Genomic DNA, 20581 nt, shown 5'->3' on the forward strand with positions numbered 1-20581 from the left:
AGATCATTAAGTTGGACCATTATCCAAATAGAGCCTACCTAATACAAGGCATTTATATTATATCACAGCATGTACTACAGGGGATTTTGTGGTGAAGGGACATATATCTTTTTTTCTTTTTTTTGCAGTGCTTAGGAGTAAACCCAGGGCTTCATACATTCTAGGCAAGTACTCTACCACTAAAATTACATCCCCAGTCTGTTGTACATCTTCCTTATGATACTTGGTTTAAGTTTTAAGTTTGAATTCTATAGAAACCCTGGCTGACTACATTGAGAGTTTGAAGAAAGGCAGTCCTAGATTAAAACTTTTCTTCAGTTAACAATGAATTAACTATGATAAAAGCTCATTATTTGTTCAAAAAATAAACTATCCACAAGTAGCAAGGGTTACATTTATGCACAATAGAAAAATACCATCAAATTTGATCTAAATGATTGACCAATAAATAGAAATGCATTAGAAAGCTTTCATATTTGTTTCATTGAAGAACTGCTAATTAAAAGAAAACCTTGTAGGAATCAGGTTTCCAATGTTCTAAAACATTTGCTAACACACACAAAAAATTCTCATATCCCAGCAGATTTCAAGTTTCTACATAGAGACCAATGATAGCCTTTTATTGTTCTTTGAATTAAATTTTTTATCCTTTGAGGACAGTTTTTGAAGGAATCTTCATAATATCATACCTTTTACTAAATCAATAAAGGAAATGAAATGGAGAAGAATAAAATTGGTAGCCATGAAATAGCATAAGGAAGCAACATGGAAAACAATAAGAGAAACACAAGATAATATTTGAGATTCCGTATCAACATAAACAAATATCACACACACAAAACAGGATCAACAATCCTCTACAAAAATACCAGCACATCAAGTAGCTTGTGTTCTTTGGGTTCTCCTAAATTCCTTCAGTTCAGATTCCTTTCCAGTATTCAGTTTCCTTATTTCAAAAATTACCGACCAACTACTCTCAATTTTAATACACACATATACTTCAATATAAGCAAACAGCTGATAAAAGCCATAGTTTTTTTGTTTGTTTTTGAGATGAGCTCTCCCAATGTTGTCCAGGCTGGTCTTGAACTCATAGGTTCAAGTGAATGTGTTACTGCAGCCTCCTGAGTAGCTAGGACTACAAGTATGAGCTGCCATGTCCATTAAAAACCATAGCTTTAAAACTAGTAATTGTGCATTCATATTATCATTTGTCTCTTGAAAGAATATTCTCCACCTTCAATTCCCTCATCCTTGGATTCTTAGTGTCTATTGAAAGACTGACTGACTCTGGTCAGGTAGCACCTTAAAAATAGTTGTCAAGGTTTTCTAGGGACAAAATTGTCTCCATCTTAAGAGTTAAGCTTTGATAAATTTTTTAATCTTAAGTGAAGAGGTATAGTCTTCCCCTTTCCTTTCTTATAAGCACTTCCTGCTATAAAAGAGCAGCCAATCTCCTGAGGTGGATAAAATGCTTAGTCAAATTATTAGCCACATATTCTTGACTACTCTTTGACGAAAAACAATGGTGGGCAAAAAGAATGAAACACCAAAGCCCCATTTATCTAAAGTCTAAAAGTAGGCAAAACTAAACTATGTTATTTAGGAATACACAAAGTTTCATCACTTATGAGAAAAAAAAAGGATTTATTAATCACTATAAAAGTTGGCAGGTGGGGGATTGGGAAGGCATACATCAGGGCCACTGAGTAGCAATGATCTTGATCTGGGTAAAAGGTCACATGGGGTTCATTTCTACTATATATGATTTATACTTTTTCAACATGTGTAATAGTTCCACATTAAAAAAAATGTTTTAAAGACTGAAATCACCTTTTCATCTACAATAAAAGGTTTTGCAGAACACATTTGTTTGTTTATATAAACATTTAAGACTTATTTTCAAAGACTACCTCAAAGACTATAAGAATGCTGCCATACTCTTATTATTTTTACTGTTGATTGCTCAAGTAAGATGGTGTAATAATTTAACAAGTCAGTTTCTAGTCATGATCCTTTCCTCCAATTTCATTTGGTTAATTGGTTTGATGTTCTTAAGGCAAATCTGGCCAGCAACAAACAATCAGGTACATGGTTTTTCCTATCACCAATTCCAAATTAGTAAATTTCACAAAAGTTCCATTTGTTCCCACATCTAAACTTGAATTGTCAACATTTCCAATACTGTCAATGCAAAGTGAATGGTAACAGAAAGTAACCTCCCTTCATCTGCTCAAGTAACAATTTTCAAATAACCTCTCAAAAACACTCTAATGCAGAAGGCCAAAGAAAATGAAAAAACAATCTAGCCAAGCTACAACAGTATTAAATCTTCAGTATTTCATCCCTCTGTTCTTCAGCTTCTTTTCCAGAAAGCAAAAAGGGAGGTGGCTAACAAATACTCCAAAAAACCCATTAAGATATTGAATTCTGAGTCTTCTCTGAAAGTTCAATTATTTGCTTCATAATCCCTTTGGCTAGCTAGACTGGCTTAATACCTCCAATCTCATTACTATGAACTTTCACAGACAAAATAAATCTAAACAAAAACAACATTCAACTGGATTCAATCATCTATTCCTATAATCCAGCTACTCCCTTAAAAGTCCCGTTTCTGAAAATTTCCTGGTCATTCCAGTTAAATAACTTGAAATATCATTAACTCTCCTTTCTCCCCTATATTAAAACAATCAAAATAATTAACCATCATTCGACTAGTGAGCTTAGTTAGCTAGAGGAAAGACTGGCCATTTTGATAGGCCAGTATGTTAAGAATTAAATTAGAAAAACTGATTGAAAAACATAAATTAAATGGAGGACATTTTCATTTAAGCCTGCCTTGGAGGCAAAGAGTACAGTAAGAAAGAACATACACTTTGGAGTCAGGTAGACCTGTTCTTTTCATTCCTTGTGGAGAATACTGAACAAAATATATTTTGTCTATGGAAATAAAAGCTGCCCCCCGCCATCTCCTCAATTCTAAGATACAAATTGTAAAACACTATAAAAACTTTGATCTACCATTCAGAACATATAGTTAAGTTATCCTACAACACCCAGTTCCACAGAAAGAAAAAAATGGTTATAGGTGATATGGTCAATTTAATTAGTGTAACAATAATAATCCTTCAGATTTATTTATCTACAAACAACAAACTTGGACAACATAAAAGGCATTCATACAATTTATGCACAAGTTGTATTCCAAAATATGTTTATGTCTTTCATTTGACAATATGAAAATATTTTTCCTAAGGCATAAAATTCTAATAGTGGCTAGGCATTTCCAGTACCAAGCCTATAAATGCCAATTAACCTACATTTATCTAAAATATGGGAATCTCTGGAGCAACTGTTCCTACCTGTCCCAACACTTATCTCCACCTAAGACCACCTCCCCAGCTCCTCCTACATTGCTATTTCCATCAATATTTGAATCCTTGGAAATTATTCATGGTCAGAGAAGTATGGTAAGGTGAGGACACTTCTCAGAAAAGTGATTTTAAAACCAAAAATCACCCATCAGATTCAAATAAAGCAGAGGGGTGAAGACAAAATAGTAAGTTAATCATTTATATTCTTTCTCCTTTCAGTAACACAAATTTGTTTCACACAGTACATTTGCAGGTCCTGGACTATATATATTGAACTTCAAGTTACTAACCAAAACCTGGATGGATGACAGTAGGGATAGAAACAATATTTATACACATGGTATGTTTAAGTGTTTCAGAAAACAAATGCTATCCAGAAATAAGAGATTTTTATCATGGAGTTGAGGAACAAGGATAACATTCCTCATATCAAAGTAAACAATGCATGACCAGTCTTTAAGCAGCATTTAAAAGCAGCAATGAACAGAAATAATAAAACAAAGTAAAATATTAACTGAAGAATCTAGGTGGTGTGTATCTTTCCATTTTCCTGTATGTCTGAAAATTTTCATAATACAATCATTTGGCAATAAATAAGTCTGTTGAATTGTGATGGTTTTGTAATTCAAGTTAACAGCAGTCTTATGGAGCCCTAAAATCATTGTTTTCAAAGTAAACAAACTGAAAAAAACGTGATTTGGTCATTCAGAAATATTAACCTTTCCAATCTTTCTTTGAGAGTCTATGTGTACTAATGAATACTAAGATATTATAATAGAGAAATTTTAACATTTTCCTATACACTCAATGCTTTTTGAGAATATAAAAACTGGAGATCAGGCTGCTAAGTTATCCCCATATTCATAAAAACTAGGTCAGAGCCAGTAACAGAAATTCTTACTTTTGAGTTTCTAATGCTTATTCTACAACCAATCTTGTCTTTATGTATACTACTCATGGCAATAAGGAGCTTGCAGTCCTACCCAAGTTAGCCCTCAAGATATAAAAACCCTAAAAAAAGGTTTGAAGGTCTTTGATGATAGATCCTAACTACTCCAGGACCTATTATATGCCTCATGAAATCCATGATTACTACTTATGGGAGTAACATTATTGAAAGCGGAAGGTCCAATCTCAACATCTATTTCAACAACTCAAGGCACCTCCCCTTCTCCCCACTATGCATACTTGCAACTTTGTTCTCAGAAGCTCAAGGCCTGAAAATATTTTAAATTACAATGAAATCAGTGACAATATACCTGTTTTGAAGTGCAGCTGGACTGCTGTTGCTAATGATCCCACAGTCAAAATTACTTTTTAAGATTTGGGGGCGTTTTTCTAAAACTTGTTTTGTTACCCATTTTGTCTTCTTCAGAAATAAGGTCAATAGCATCTTATTGTCATCTGCAAAGTGAAGAAAAACATGGAGACCTCAAAGTACAGAAAGTAGTCCCCAATTTACAAACAACTTATGTTCCAAGGCTTATCACTTCTTTGAAAACATGTTTGTACCAATTAACCTATTTCTACATAGTTTCTATGGAAACTTTACATTCCAACTTTTGACTCTTAACTAAAACTTTGAGCCCTGTAAAAGGCATCTGCTGCCTTTTTAATTATTACAGACAAAAAGCTAAGGTTCAGAGAATTCTCTTTCTCTCTGAAGAACCCACTATATAACCTGTAAAGTTAAAGAACAGGGTAGCTTTCCTGACACAGGGAGTTTTTACATTGCTTCTGTGGAAAAAGCTACCACAGTTTAACAAGATAACTACTGTGGGAAAGGATCTAGGTATTTAATGTACAAGCATGAATAGTTACAATAAAAATATGCAGAAACTAAACCTGAATTGTCAATAAAAAACAATTTGCTCTAGATAAAAAGAAGATAGGTGCTATTTAAATTAGTTCATCAACCAAATTTATGGTACCTGAAGACAACATAATCTCAAACTGATTCCTCATGACCAACTGAGAAGGAAGCAAAATTATTGAAGAGGGGAGGAAATTGTAACCAAAAATGTTGCCAAGTTCTAGAAAAAGGCAATGTACTTTAATTCAATAAGTATGCATTATTTAAGATTTATAAAATAACTTGGGTGACAAAGTTAAGAAACAAGTATAACTGTGTCAACAAGTCACTTTTGGTAGCTAACTCTCGAGTTTCCCAAAATTTAAGTACTACTGTAAAATTTATAGAAACAACTTGCAGAGAATAAGTTCACTAAAGACTTCAGAAATGAAACCAGACTTGGAAAAGGGGGTTGAGAAAGATGTGGGCAGGCCAAAATAAATTGGTTTGCATATACATTCTCAAAGGAACATTTAAATATTATGAAAGGTTCATGCCATTGCTATATGACAAGCAACTCCAAGCTAGTAATATAACACTAGAGTGGCTACTAGAGTGGTTAGACTGAAGACCTGTTAAAATGTTGGGGTTATTAGTAGCTTTAGAGAAAAGCTGCTTTAAAATCCAAACAGGTAATCTATACAATCCCCTCTTTGCATTTTTTTCCCAACAAGAATGATGACAAAAATGAGACAAAAGAAAGAATAACATGCCTATTTGAGATCTTCAAAAGATATGAAAAGAAAAATCAAAGTGGGCAGACAAGGGTTTTAGGTTTTTTTTTTTTTTTTTTAATCGGAAACCTGGTTCTCTCATTAAGACACCTGAATTAGCCATTATAGGTGAGTCATACTGACAAACAAATTTTCATTCACAAAAAGTATAGACAATTCAATTACTACATATATTGGTTTACTACTAATAAGAATGATCTAACATTATAAGCATAAACATTTCATCAAGAATATAATAAACATGAATATTAAAATTCTCTTAATAAGCAGAATACCTAAATTAAGCAGGTCTTTAAGACTGAAAAGATGTATGTACTTTTTGATTAGTGGATATGAACTAAAATTCAAATGATACAGACTTACTAAAAGATGAATAAGAAAATACATAGAAAAATACAAGCAATACAGGCTTTTATGTTAATGAAAAAGGATTATGCCTTGAAAACATTCTTGAAACAGGAGAAAGACGGCAACTTTTAATCCTTATTCCTTTTTTTTTAAAGCAGTATTTAAGCACTTTGTAAAGTAATCTAATAAGGCTATCCATGATTACATAATTCAATTTTAGTACTAAACTTTGGCTGATGGTATAGATTTCTAATCTTCCTGCAAAATAAGGAAAAAAATGATAAAAATCATCTCATCATTCAGTTGTGAAATTTGTCTGCAAAACAATTTCAGCTTCAGAGTTCCTCTTAAACAGTTCTCAGGCTTCCTTGTAAAAATGTTACTTTGAAAATATTTAAAAATTACTCTCTGGAAATACTAGTTACAACTTTTGTTAGCCAACATGTTTGATCAACCATGCACTTCTGCTTTAATCTGAAAAGACATAACTTTCTCTTTTCAAATTGTTCAGTAAATACCAGAAGTTTTCATTTTCTGGTTCTAATTTCATTTTATCTAATTTGCTTAAGTGTTTCAAAGCTAAGACTACCGAAGTATGCTGTGTCTAGTGAGTGAGGTTTTGTGGACATTCTTAGGCTCATAATTAATCCACACCAAAATATTCCTTCTGTGATTTCAAATAACAAAAAGGTTGTAAAAAAAGAAAACTAGAGTTAAAAAATATATAAAACCTCTAAAATGGGATTAAAAATGTCTCACAGAATGACAAAGTAATTAACTGTTTATCTACATTGAATTCTCCATGAGTGGGCCCCTCTAATCGTCAATACATGTTGTAGTATGAATTTCTCTCTTCATAAAAGCAGAACCCATATCCAATCTTAATATAAGTTAGCCCTCAGAAGACTTAATCTATATTTAGTGATTCAACAAGATTATCTATGTATTTCAAATGATAAAACATTCTAAAGTTTAATAAGGTCTAATTAAAAAGATTAAATCAAGGCTGATAGGGCAACAAGATGAATTAAATTAGCTTAAAAGACAAGTCTCAGGTGGAAAAACTTAACTCAGGTTGGCAAATTGGGAAAAAAGTTAAAGCAATCTTCCTGCCTAGATAACACTATCTAATTTAGTACATTGGTCTGTGAGTTAAGAGTCGAGTAATTTCCTAAAACACTGGGGTAGTCCCTTACACTAAGAGCAACTTCGACACTATAATCTAGGGCTCCTATTCTGTGGTACTATTTGTTCTCTTATCCACAAACCTTCCTGCAGACACCGATAAAGGAACTAATGCAATGCTTTCGGAAACTGTGCATAACACACTGAAGGTGACAGTTTGGCTAACAGAATAATGATCTTGCTCTAAAAAGCAACCCGAGATGATTGTGGAACAGTGAGGTGCTAAGCGCACTTAATAGGGCCTTGAAAAAAGGCCACTCCTGAAAATACTTAATGCTGAATAAATAAGAGTCGCTGGCTTTCAGATCACTTTCAGGGATATTATTTCCTTTTCTACAACACTCCATTCTCCTTTTCCCTTCTCGTATGAGAGCAAAAAAAAAAAAAAAAGAGAGAAAAGCATAAAACTGCAAGGCTGAGCAGACGGGGTTCGGGCACATCTAGACTCACCTCCAGTGTTAACAGGGCAACCCCGGGCCGATCCCATCCCAACTAGCAAAAAACGCGCCCTCAAAAAAATGAAAGAGCACGCGAGCCTCGGGCGGGGAGCGCTAGGAGACAGCCCGGAGTCCGCGGAGGAGACCCACTGACTCCCGGCGCAGCGGGTCGGAACTCTGCGCCCAGAGCGGCTGCGCCCACCCTCGCGGCTTTGGTCGCACTGGCCCTGCCGAGGGTCAGGCTTCCGCTTCGGGACCCCGACGCCCCGCCTCAGGCTGCTCGGGGTAAACTTCGCCCGCAGCTCCGGGACCGACGCCCGCCGCGGCCGGGACGCGAGCGGGGCCAAGACCCAGAGAGTCGCGGCAGGCAGAGGCGCCGTCCCGCGTCCCCCGGCCGCGGGCGGGGGAGGGGCAGCGGGGTACTTACCACGGGTCGAACTCGTGGATGATGCTCTCGAAGCGGATGACCGCGAAGAGCCGCGAGCTGAAGCCGGCAAGCCAGGCCAGGAAGAGGATGGTGAAGGAGAGCAACGACTGCCAGCCGGCCGGCTGCGACAACCCCCCGGACAGCCCCGCGGGGGCCGATTTCGGCGGCGCCGCGCCGCCCGCCGCCTTGGACGCGCTCTGGGCCCCGGGCCCGTGGTGGCCCTGCCGGCTGTTCCCCAGGGCCATGAGACCGCTCCAAGGGGACGAGTTGAGCGACGACTTGTGCTTGCTCTCCGGGGCCGAGGGCTCCGCCATGTTGTGCCCCGGCGGCGGGTCTTGCTCTCCTCCGCGGCCGCGGCCGCCGCCGCCTGGTGCGAGGGGTGCTGGGCGGGGACCCGGAGGAGGAGGAGGAGGGAGAAGAGGAGGAGGAGGAGGAAGAAAAGGGAGGAGGAGGGAAAAGCTCAGTGAGCTCCCGCCCTCAGCGCCGCGAGGCCGGGGGACGGGGGGGTGGAGGCGGCGGCGGGGAGTCTCCGCCTCAGCAGCGGCCGCGACCGCCGCTCTCTCAACCCAGATGGCCCCTGCGCCCCACTAGCCATCCGTATCCCCAGTGCAGATGCGGCGGCGGCAAAAGCAGACGGGACGAGGGTGCCAGAGAAGAAGGAGCAGACGGAGGCAGCACCACAGCTCGGAGAAGCAATGACATTCTCTCTCACACCCGCCGCCCGCCCAGCGGAGAAGAGCAGGAGGAGGAGCTCCCCGAGTCCAGGCGGAGCTCAGGCAACGTCTGGCTCCGCCCCCGACCCAACAGGAACTGGCCCCTCCGCCTGTCACAAAGCGACAGGTCCGTTAGGGGGCGGGCCCAGAACCGTGGCACCCACCAATAGGGGTGAGTGCTGAGGCGGGGTTTGGCCCAACGGTCCTCCTCCTCCCCCTCCTCTCCCCCTGGCGGCCTCGCGCCCATTCGCCCCAAGCAGCAGAGCTGCGCGGCTACGGCTTCATTGTCAGTTGAAAGACGCGGTTTCGTGCGCGTGTGCGGTCTACGAGGAAAGGCGCTAGGCGGCTCTGCTCGCTTCACAGAGCTAAGCCTGGCCTACTGATCGGGAGGTGGTCAAGCACAGCCGACCAGCCCCCGCCAAGCCCGGTTAAAGGGAAACAAGAGCGCTGACCGATAGGGCGCTCACAGGCTCTCCGCGGTCGTGACTTTTAACCCGCTCTGTGCGGAGCGCCCACCACGTGACAGCGCGCAGGCGCGCTGCACCAGCCCTGGGCGCGTGGTTCTGGCCGCCGGGCTCAGCTGCCCAGTTGCCCCGCACCGGGCGCAGGTGGTGATCCCGCGGCTGCAGTGACACTGCCGCGCCAATTGCGCCACATGTTTAGCCCCCCGTGAGCGTCACACGGGAGCTAGGATCCCAGAGAGGACCGGTTTACTGGCGCGGACAACTTGGAGCCGGCAAACGCACACCTAGCTCCAGAAAGACCTAGCGGGGCAGGCTAAACACTACCTTCTTTCTCCCTTTTTCATTTTTTATATTTGCTAATAGCAAAAGTAAAGTCTGTTCACAGAAAACATGGGCAAATGCAGGAATTCATAGTTAACTGTACACATTCCTATACTATCAACTGTTACCAAGTCTTACTTTAGTAAATAACAGAATGAAAATCCCTGTACACGAATATTTGAATATCTAGGTTGTATTTTTACACCTCCCTTCACTTTCCTCACACCTCCCTCACCCCTCCCAAATAAACTATTAATGAGTAGACTAAACTCAGGATAAAATGAATTTAAGTGGACCAGCTGAGAAACTAGAATTGCTCAGATTTATAAGCCCCACGAAAGGCGCAGAGCTTGATGTATAATCATTGCTCAGTAAATATTTGATTAACTTCTCACGTACATTCGCAGTTAATTGCCCATTTTATTAGGTATGTAACACCTGGATTTAAAAGGGTGTATTTTACCAGTAACTTTAAAGCACTTAATTATGTTCTTAAATTATGTGAATTTTTAAAATACAAATTGTGTTTAGTTGGTCTTGTCAAAATGTCAGATAAATTTTTAAAAAATGTGCCTAGTTTGAGGTGGCTCTTTGAAACTAATGGATGTAGCTACCCTTTTAACCTGCTAAGTGATTAACTATTCTCATTTGCATACAAAATAGTCATATTTAGAGTGAAAAGTTTCCTAGAAATAGGCTTTCTAATCACCAATTTACTAGCCAACATTTATTTATTGACATCTACATTTTGATGAGAATTATGATAGAATATTAACCAATCCCTTTGTACAGAGAAAAGTAACATGTTTTGTACAGAGAAAAGCCCACACAGTACATGCTAAAATTACAGCATTTAGAGCATATTTTTTATCCATGTTCCATGAACTAAAGCTCCATTGGCCTAAAATAAAATTTATTTTGTTTTTATTTTAACTTGTTTGAATACTTCTGTTTTGTTTTGTTTTGTTTTATGTGTAGACATTCCCTGGTGAGTTCTACATGATCTTCTTTTGCTTCCTTTGTTGCTTTTTAATGGCCAGAAGCTTGTTCTAAAAAGTGACAAGTCTTGGTTCAAGTTCCAAATTATTGCTTATTAGCATGTAATGCTGAACAAGGAGCCTGCATAGATTGCCTTTCTTACACTTAAAGTCAGTTGTTGAAATTGAGATAGCTTATCTGAAGACACTGTAGAAAATTATTAACAGGCATACATGCAAATGCTGAGTAGTGGTAAAGATAAAAACAATATGAAAACCCTTTTATTCTTAATATTCATTCACTCATTCATTGAGCAAATAATTATTGAGCTCCTCCTTTATGCTAACCACTGTGTAGGCACTGGGATGCAACAGGAACCTAAGAGACATGATTCCAGCCCTTACAGAGCTCACCAGCTGGCCCTAGGAAATGGACACCAACTGAATTATCAGTATTAAGTACCAGAATGCAATGTGACAAACACTCTGGAAGGCCCTTACATGGGTGGTTTGATCTACACAAGGCTGGGAAACTACCCAGAGGAAACAACACTTATGGTGAGGATGAATGGACCACGGGAAGAAGAATGGAAAGAGATTCAGACAGAGAAGAGCATACAAAGGCCCTTTATGGGGCAAGGAAGGCAAGTCCAAGGAACCCAGAGAAAGGATAATACAGTTGCAAAACAGACAGTGGGACCAGATAGGGCAGGTCATGTTAAGAAGTGGAGTTTTATTTTTATTTTATTTTATTTATTTGCTTAATTTAAACCTGAAAATATTAGGAAGGCATAAAGGGCTTTCAGCTGGGTGTGATGTGTTTGAGATGAAGTGAAAGAGTTGATCAGCTGTATGTTTTTAAAGACTACTGAGGCTACAGTGTGGAAAGCACTTTGGAGAGACCCAAAAGAAATCTCACTCTACCTAAGACTTCAGAGATTATTTTTATGAGGAATATATAACTGTAAGATCATGAAGGAACCCTTAGAAATAAGTTGCAACATTGTGAATTCTTAATTCCCAGCCTATCTACACAGAAAAATGGTTTCCAGTTTGTGCAGGAAGCTTCAGTGTGTTTGCTTCTATGTACTTGAGCTTCTTGATCTTACTAGATGCCTAGGTCCTCCCAGAGTACATATCTCTAGAGAGTCAGTCAAACACTAAGATTGAAGCATGTTAGTAGGGTGATGTGACATCAAGAGGCCCAGTTCTATTTGGGTACTTCTGGGGAGAGGCAGTATTTAAGCTAAAACTTGAGGGACAAACAGAAGTTTACAAGATATATCAGGAAGAAGAATGCTAGACTTCTAAACAGGAACAAGTTTTAAAATTAATATGCAAAATTCAGTATTAACAAGGGTGCATTGGGAGACGAAACTGTAAGGGAGATAAGAACCAGATTATCAAGGACTTGTCTGCCTGGTTAGATATTAATCTGTAAGCAGCTGGGAACCATTGAAACATTTTGAACAATAACATGATCAGACATGATTGATGAAAGAAAAAAATTCTAACAGCAGTATAAAGGATATATTGGAAAGGGTGAGAATAGATGCAGGGAGATCAATAAGGAGACATTTTTAGAAGGTTAGACAGGAAAATTAGATGCCAAAGCTGGGATGGTAGGGCCAGAGAGGAGAGGACTACTAATAGGAGAGGCATCAAGAAGGAAGAATTCAGATGTTAATGGTATGGACAAGATAAAGCAAGTTGGGGTTAGAATGAATCTGGAGTTCCTGGGTTGGTCAATAGAGTGGAAAGTAGTATCTCAGAAATGGGGAGTTCAAGACAAGGAGCAGATGCGAAGAAAGGATTATCAGGTCATTTTTTTTTTGGGGGGGGGAATAAAGATTTAGAACTTAATGGCCATGGATGAAATTTTACTGGCATCAGAGAAATTAGAGAAGGATTGAGGGTAGAGCCCTACAGAACTCCCAAATTAATAAGCTATATATGACTACAGAAAGCTCAAGATAAAGCAACCAGAGAGAAAAAAGAATCAATCTCTCTCTCTCTCTCTCTCTCTCTCTCTCTCTCTCACACACACACACACACACACACACATACACACACATGCACACAGATATGAAATGAAATCAGCAGCAATAGAGGGTTCTGAGAGGTGCAGTGTCACACAGCTGAAAAGGGTGTCTTTCTTTTGGCAACCAGGAGTTCACCAGTTTCTTTAATGAGATCAATTTTAGTGGAGTTGAGTGACTCCATTCTTCTGAGTTACGGCCTTTAGCAAGCCACTTCATTTCTCTGTGCCTAGATATCTTCATTTCTACACTATGGATAAGGAGTATATCTTCCTCTTAAGATTGTATTAAGGAATAAATGAATCAATATATGAAAAGAACTTAGAGCACCTGATACAAAGGAAGCATTCACTATGTGCTGGTTATTAACAGTATTATTGGGATTACTACCATATCCAGAACAATGGCAGATGGGCTATGAAGACTGACCTCCCTGGATATCCTTAAAATAATCCTCCCTGCCTGAACCCATCTGAATACTTCTTTGTTTGTTCTTAAGGTGGAAAGTGCTTGCCTCAAATAAAATAGTACTTCAAAATGACTGAAATACCTGCTGCATAGGTCAATGGACATATAAGGTGGGAAGGAAACCTTGAAATGTGAGTGTGATAGGTAATTTTTAAATGGCTCTCCATGGTCCTTAACAACTGGAATTCAGCCCCTGTGCAAAAACTTCATCTTATGCCTGGGCTGGACTTCCTGGTTAAAAAAAAAAAAAATGTGGCAAAAATGAAGGGAATGCACACTGGAAATTAGGTTAGGTTATATAAAACTTGCCTCTCCTCTCCTCTTTCATTTCTCCTTCTCCTTCTCTGTCTCTATTTCTGCCCTTCTCTGTCTGCCTCTCTGCACCTACCCACTACCCTCTAGAAAAAAAAAAAAAACATATTGTGAATAGCCCTATAAAGAGGTCTCATGTGGCAAGAAACTCTGTCTCTGTCCAGCAACCCACAAGAAGCTGAGTCCTGATAACAGCCACAAGAGTGAGTTTGGAAGATCTCCCATAGTCCAATTGTGAGATGACTGCAGCTCCAGATGGCACCTTGACTATAGAGAGACACCCTGACTCAGAGGACTTTGATAAGATACAAGATTCCTGACCCCAAGAAACTTTGAAATAATACATATTTCTTGTTCTGAGCCTCTACTTTTGAGTATTTGTTACACAGCATTAGATAACTAATAGAGTGGGAGTAAAGAATGTCAAGGTTATCAGCAACTGTTCTCTTGTAATTTTCCTGAGAATATACCAAATAACCTGCAAGGATGACAAGAAGCATTCCCACTATCACCTGCTTACTCAATGCCCTAAGAAAAACTCATTCCACAAGATACCAGAGGAGGGGATTCCTTACCAGTCAAATTACATGCTTTATTTCACCCTTAGAAGTTCATGATCAAACAACTTGATTTAAAAATGGGCAAGGAATTTAAATAGAAATTTCTCAAAAAAAAAAGCATATAAATGTTCAACAGGTATATGAGGAAAAAAAGTATTCAACATCACTAATCATCAGGATAATTCAAGTCAAAACCATCTGAGAGATCACTTCACCCCAGTGAGAATGATCTATCTGGTCAAGAAGACTAAAACTTACACATGCTGGCAAGAATGTGGAGAAAATGGAAAGCTTCCACACTGTTGTGGGAATGTAAATTAGTAGAGCCATTATGGAAAATAGTATGGAGGTTCCTCAAAAAATTAAAAATAGAACTACCATATGATCCAGCAATTCTACTACTTCATATCCAAAGGAATGAAATCAGTATGTCAGGAATACGTCTGCACTCCCATGTTCATTCCAGCACTATTCACAATAGCCAAAATATGGAAACAACCTAAGTCTCCAACTGCTGAATGGATAAAGAAAATGTGGTTCACATACACCTTTGAATACTATTCCACCATAAAAAAAGAATGAAATTCTGTCATTTGCAAAACATGGATGAAATTGAAGATCATTACACTACGGGAATTGAGTCAGGCACAGAAAGACAAGTACTATAAGATCTCCCTCATGTGAAATATCAAAATGTTGATCTCATAGAAGGTGAGAGAAGGATGGGTTACTAGAGGCCGGAGAGAGTAGCAGGGTTGGGGAGAGAGAGATGGGGAAAGTCATTAGGTAATAAGTTATAGTTACATAGGAATAAGAAGTTCTGATATGCTATGGCATAATAGGGTAACTATAGATGACAGTTGTATAGTGCATATTTTTAAAAGCCAGAAGGAAGGATTTTAAATGTTTTCACCATAAAGAAATGATAAATGTTTGATGAGATATGTTTAACCTGATTTAAACATTAAACAATGTATACACTAATGATAATGAGAAGTATACATGTTTTTGAAACATCACATGATACCCCATTAATGTATACATTAATACTCCATTAATAATATATAGTATAGTATATATAGTTTTTAAGGTTTTAAGTATTTTTTTGTTTTAATTAGTTACACATGACAGTACAATGATCTTGACATATCATACATTTGAATCAGATGGGATATAATTTCTCATTTTTCTGAGTGTACATATTGCAGAATTACACTGGTCATGCAGGTTTTAAGTATTAATGAAGAAAAATGGAAAATAATTTTATGATAAACATATCAATACTGAATGCTTCTGAAAAATCCTACAATAGTTTGATTTTTTTCCCAGCATAGCCCAAATATGTTTGACTCTCTGATCCCTTTTCCTCATAATGCTAGTTAACAGAAGGTGAAACATCTAGTTCTCAGAACACATTTTGGAAAACACTGTATGAGAATAAACTTGGCACTTTAAACTCAATTCTCAGAACTGGAAGCCCTTTCCTATGGCCAGGTAGTTGAGAGTTGGGTATTAGAGGAGGTCTTGCTACTAAGTCAAGCGACTTTGGGCAGTCACTGAAGCTTCCTGACTACTTCTGTAAAATAAATAGAGCTGCTTGACCTTAAGCTCCACATAGTTCTGCAAGTCTATGAGGTCATTGTTGGTATCCACTATGATAGCATATTTGTATTTTATTTCAAACATACAAATTAATAAGGTGACTAGTAAAGTTAATCTTTTTGTCAAATTGATGCATTCCCAACTTCCCATGGGGGGAATTGCTAAAAATGTAATGGAGAATTCTGGGTGGGAAAAAGATGAAGGCAACATCTATTCCTGTAGGGAATATGAAAGCAAACAATACCCTCTAATTTATAATACAATAAAATTTACATTTGCAACTTTTTCTGTGAAGGGCCACACAACACAGTAAATATTGTCAGCTTTGTGGGTCCTACTGTGTTAGTCTTCTACTCAACTCCACCATTTTAGTATGAAAGTAGACATAGATAATATGCAAGGGCATGGGCGTGGCTATTCTCCAACAAATGCAGCCACTCCTGCAGGCCAGTTGTTCACCCTTGTAGTAGAGGAATACAGTGATTATTATGATCTGATCTAGATTAAAATCCAGTGTGAAGCAAAGGATGTTCTGTACCATGATCACAGACAGAAGGATTAAGAGCTGTGTCTGGGCACTTAGCAAGGATGTTTTCATACAGTGATTGGCTTATCACTAAAGAATAGGTAGAATTTTGACAAGTGAGACCTGGGGGGTGGAAACAGTATATTAGAAGCAATGTAAAGGATACTTGGGCATGAGCCAGTTATCTAGAGTTGAAATACATTGCCACATGAGATCTTTATTTTTTTTAACCATCAAAACAATGACACAATTCAGTTTTAGATTTCATGTTATAAAAGCAAACTGATTTTTCATTTTTTTTTTGTACTCAGAAAGTTCACATTTCTATGCCCATTATCTTATAGTTTCCAAAGAAGGAAGGCGTATCAATTAGTCACACATTTGGCTAAAATTAATAGAGGACTCAAAGGATAGTGGCTTAAATAAATAGGGGTATATTTTCTCCCACAATATGAAATCCCCCAAAAGATGGTTGCTGGTATTGGTTTAGTTGCTCAGCAATGTCTTGAAGCTTTTCTGTCTTTACACTAGATTATTCTAGATAGTCTATCAACAACTCATCTTTAGCCCTTTCTAGAGTCTCCTGTGTGTTGGAGGGAAAAACTGGGAACTACCTTTCCCAGATCCTCTTCTCTGCATTGTTATACATTGCAATTTATCAATAAGAGGAACCCAGATAATATTTGGAAAACAGAAAAGACATAAGAGGAAGAAAGAGCAAATATAAGCTACATAGAATCTTTTTGGCTGATGTGAAAACCAACTACATAGTTGTAGACTAAGATAGTTTGTACAAGCTTTTGGAAATGATTGAGAATTGTGGCAGTTTTCAAGAGAGCTTTTGATATCTCCTTCAGTCCTTGAGGCTGAAGTTTTTAAAGTCTCTTTTCATGACTCTGAATTTCAGACAGCAACTTCTTTAATCTTTTTTCCCCATGGTCTTCATTCATGTAAGTAATAATTTTTATATTAAATCCTTTATTCCTGAAGTACCTAGAGTAACTGTTTTCCCGAATGAACACAGTGAACCTCACTACGGTATTGATTTTCATTCTTTGGACTGTTGCCTCCCTATTGTAAGATAGCTGCTGCAGCTCCAAATATCACATCAGCATTTCAGGCAGAAAGTTAGGAGAAGGGGAGATACCAATCACATATCCTTCTTTTCAAAAGGACAACATTTTCCCCAACAGAATTGTAAAGACTTTCTCACTGGCACCACCATTTCCCATGACATTATAAGACATATAAACTATAGCTTTACTTCTCCAGGCATGCCTGGCCTTCCTGAAATATTAACCAAAGAAAAATCCTGAGATTGGGTTCCAGTGGTTTCCAGTGGCTCTGCTTGGCATGACTTAGATCACAGGCCAATTTCTGACCAGGTGTCTTTGCCAACAAGATGAGAAACACACATATTGGTTTAAGCCACACTGGAACACAAGTTAAAGTCAAACTTGTTACAGAAAGGAAGAAAAGACTTGATGGTAGGAAGGAAAAGAGAATTCTTCACTTACCTTCTGGTCAAAAAGAGGGTCAGCTGAATGTAGTTATTTATACTATAGTGTGTTTATGAGATAGAATTGGCACTAAGAATCAAAAATTTGAAGAATGTGTAAAATAAATATTTTAAAAGGTGTGGGGGTGGGGTGGGGGTGGGGGTGGGAGTGAGGGTGAACAGCTTTCCTTGTTCACTGGTGACTTTATTCAGACCTGACGTCAACCTAGAGCAGAGGTTGGCCAAGTGTTTCTATAAAGGGCCCAACAATAAATATTTAGGCTTTGTTGGCTCTATGGTTCAACCACTCAGCTTTGCCGCTGTGCAAAAACAGCCGTAGACAATACCTACACTAATGGTTTGGTTGTGTTCCAGTAAAACTACTGAAACAGGCAGTAAGCCAGGTTTAGCCCAAAGCCTGTAGTTGCCAACCCTGAACTGGAATATTTCTCATCCCTGAAGTGATGCAAACTTGAGAGGTAAGTTTTTGCAGTCTTTAGTCAATAAATGATTTTATTATTTTATTTATTTTGCTTAATTCTATGTGAGGTAATACATTCGTGGTGAAGACTGACTCCCATCCTGTTTTCCTGACTGCCAAATCCTTCTTCGTTTTCATCTTTACTGGTAATCATTTTCATTTCCCCCCTTTCTATCCTTAAAACATAATGAACCTATTTTCTTATTTTTCAATTCTTCTTCCATGCTCTATAAACTTCTCTCCATCTTGATTTTTTTGTTTCCCTAAACATTTGTCTTTAATATCTTTCCACATCAACTCATGGAGAACTTTTTCATTCCTTTTTATAACTTCATAGTATTGCAGAGGATAGACCACAATTAATTCAACCACCCACTGGTAAATGCTAGGCTGTTTTCAACTTTATGCTATTACAAATAAGGCTACGATGAATACACGGAAACAGAGTGATTTTGCCCAACTACAAGTGTGCTGGTTGGAGAAATTACCGTAAGTGATATTTGGTATAAGGCTATCGGTTTGTAATTTCAACAGGGAAATTCTCTGCCATGAGATTATAACACCTGCATCTCTACAGGATGTGAGGAGACTGTTTCCCAGGACTCACCAAGGGAGTGTGTTAAACTGTTGACTTTTTCCAACAAGGGAGGTTCACAATGGCAGTTTTGATTTGCATTTCCTTTATGAGTGAGGCTGAGGGTACTTATTTAACATTGAAGGCAGTCTTTTTGCTCCTCAGTGAAGCAGAATTACCATCACCAATTGTACCTTCTTAAGCATAATTACTGGAATAGTATGCTTCCATGTTGTGGAAACCATTAATATGTGTAGTTTTGTTTGTTGGTTGCTCAGAAAATGAGGTCATCTATATTAAATTCATGCAAATCTGTTCTTAAAAAAAAAAAAAAACACACAACTCTCTCCTGTTCAATTTAGCATATCCCCTAGATTATCTACTCTAGATCATGTACTTCATGAAAGTACCTTTGAAGTAATGAAGGGATTTTGTTTTATGGTGCATTAAGAAATTCAAATAAAAATTTCCTGAAAATAAAGTAATTGTTAGAGAACACCTCCCTTGACAGACACATGATTGCTTCATTTTGCTGTAATGTTATGAAGTCTTGTGCCTTCCTGATGTGGAGCTAAACTGTCTTATCCTGAGTATTTTATGGGGAGCAGATGAATAAATAGGTTACTTTTGCAAATAATATTTTCTTTCCATGCATTTCAACTACAATTATAATGCTTCAGATGCAGCACCATCACCTATCCTTGTACATATTTTTGTTCTTCACGTTGTTCCAAGCAATCCTAGAATCAGTAACTGCATTATATTTGTAAGAAAATTGATTAAATTATATTCTATTGTGGGTGAATCATAAAATGAGCCAGAGTGAAGTTCAGAGCGGAAGTTTGTAGAATATGATTTTCCCCCACAGGTGTCAAGAAAACAGGAAAAATGAATTAAAGACTCTTTTGCTTAACAAGAAAATTTAATAGATATTGTGCTTTGGGATTATATACTTAAAAACATCTCCCTACTTCCTTTTTATTATAAATTGTTGATATCTCAAATGTTTAATTTTAAATTGAGGTACAATAAATATTATACTGAAGAAATGTATTCCACTTAATAATTATACAGAACAAATTAATTTACTAAAGAATTAGAAGGGATTTTGTTTGTTATTAAATTAGTGACACAATGAAAAATGGAGGCTACATTAACTAGAAGTTATAAAATAGAAAACCATATTATAATTTGGATAATAAAAACAAAAGGAACTGAAAGGACATATTAATTATAAAAAATTCTAAACATCTAAGGCATCAAGGCGTCTAAATGCATTTATGATTGGGACATTAATTCCAATTCTGATTGTGTGAGATTCTTCCGATGTTTCTGTTTTCAAAGAAGAGTTGTATCTGGGTAAGAGGGTAATGGAGTTTATTGAAAGGATGCACAGAGGAGTAAAGAGAGACAGGAAGATAACTCTGCAGTTGCACAGCCAGATCTTGTAGAAAACAGGAAGTTATTTTAGGACACCGCAGCTCTGGTGGCTCAACAAAACTCCAGTAGGCCCACAGCATGACCTGTCATCCTGCCTGCACAGGGTAGCTCCCCGTACCAGGCCCAGTCCAGATGCTGACACTACTGTTCTGTGCTGATGATCACCTCTTTTCTCTCCTGCCTTCACCTTACCTCATTCCTTCTTCTCCTAGGCTATTTACTCATGCCTCTTCATGGCTGTGACAGCTC

The 20581-nt window shown here is 38.2% G+C and overlaps 1 protein-coding gene across 1 annotated transcript in view; it reads right to left on the reverse strand.

The window, feature by feature from the left end:
- STT3B (STT3 oligosaccharyltransferase complex catalytic subunit B) overlaps positions 1–9431 on the reverse strand; it is a 91120-nt gene extending 81689 nt beyond the window's left edge. Inside the window, exon 1 of the mRNA XM_081288207.1 lies at positions 8358–9431. Coding sequence (XP_081144333.1) covers positions 8358–8671 — 314 coding nt within the window. The 5' untranslated portion in view covers positions 8672–9431. The remainder of the gene's footprint in view (positions 1–8357) is intronic.
- Positions 9432–20581: the final 11150 nt, after the last annotated feature.

The sequence above is a fragment of the Spermophilus citellus genome, assembly GCF_964194105.1.
Source record: "Spermophilus citellus genome assembly, chromosome: 3".
NCBI lineage: Eukaryota > Metazoa > Chordata > Mammalia > Rodentia > Sciuridae > Spermophilus > Spermophilus citellus.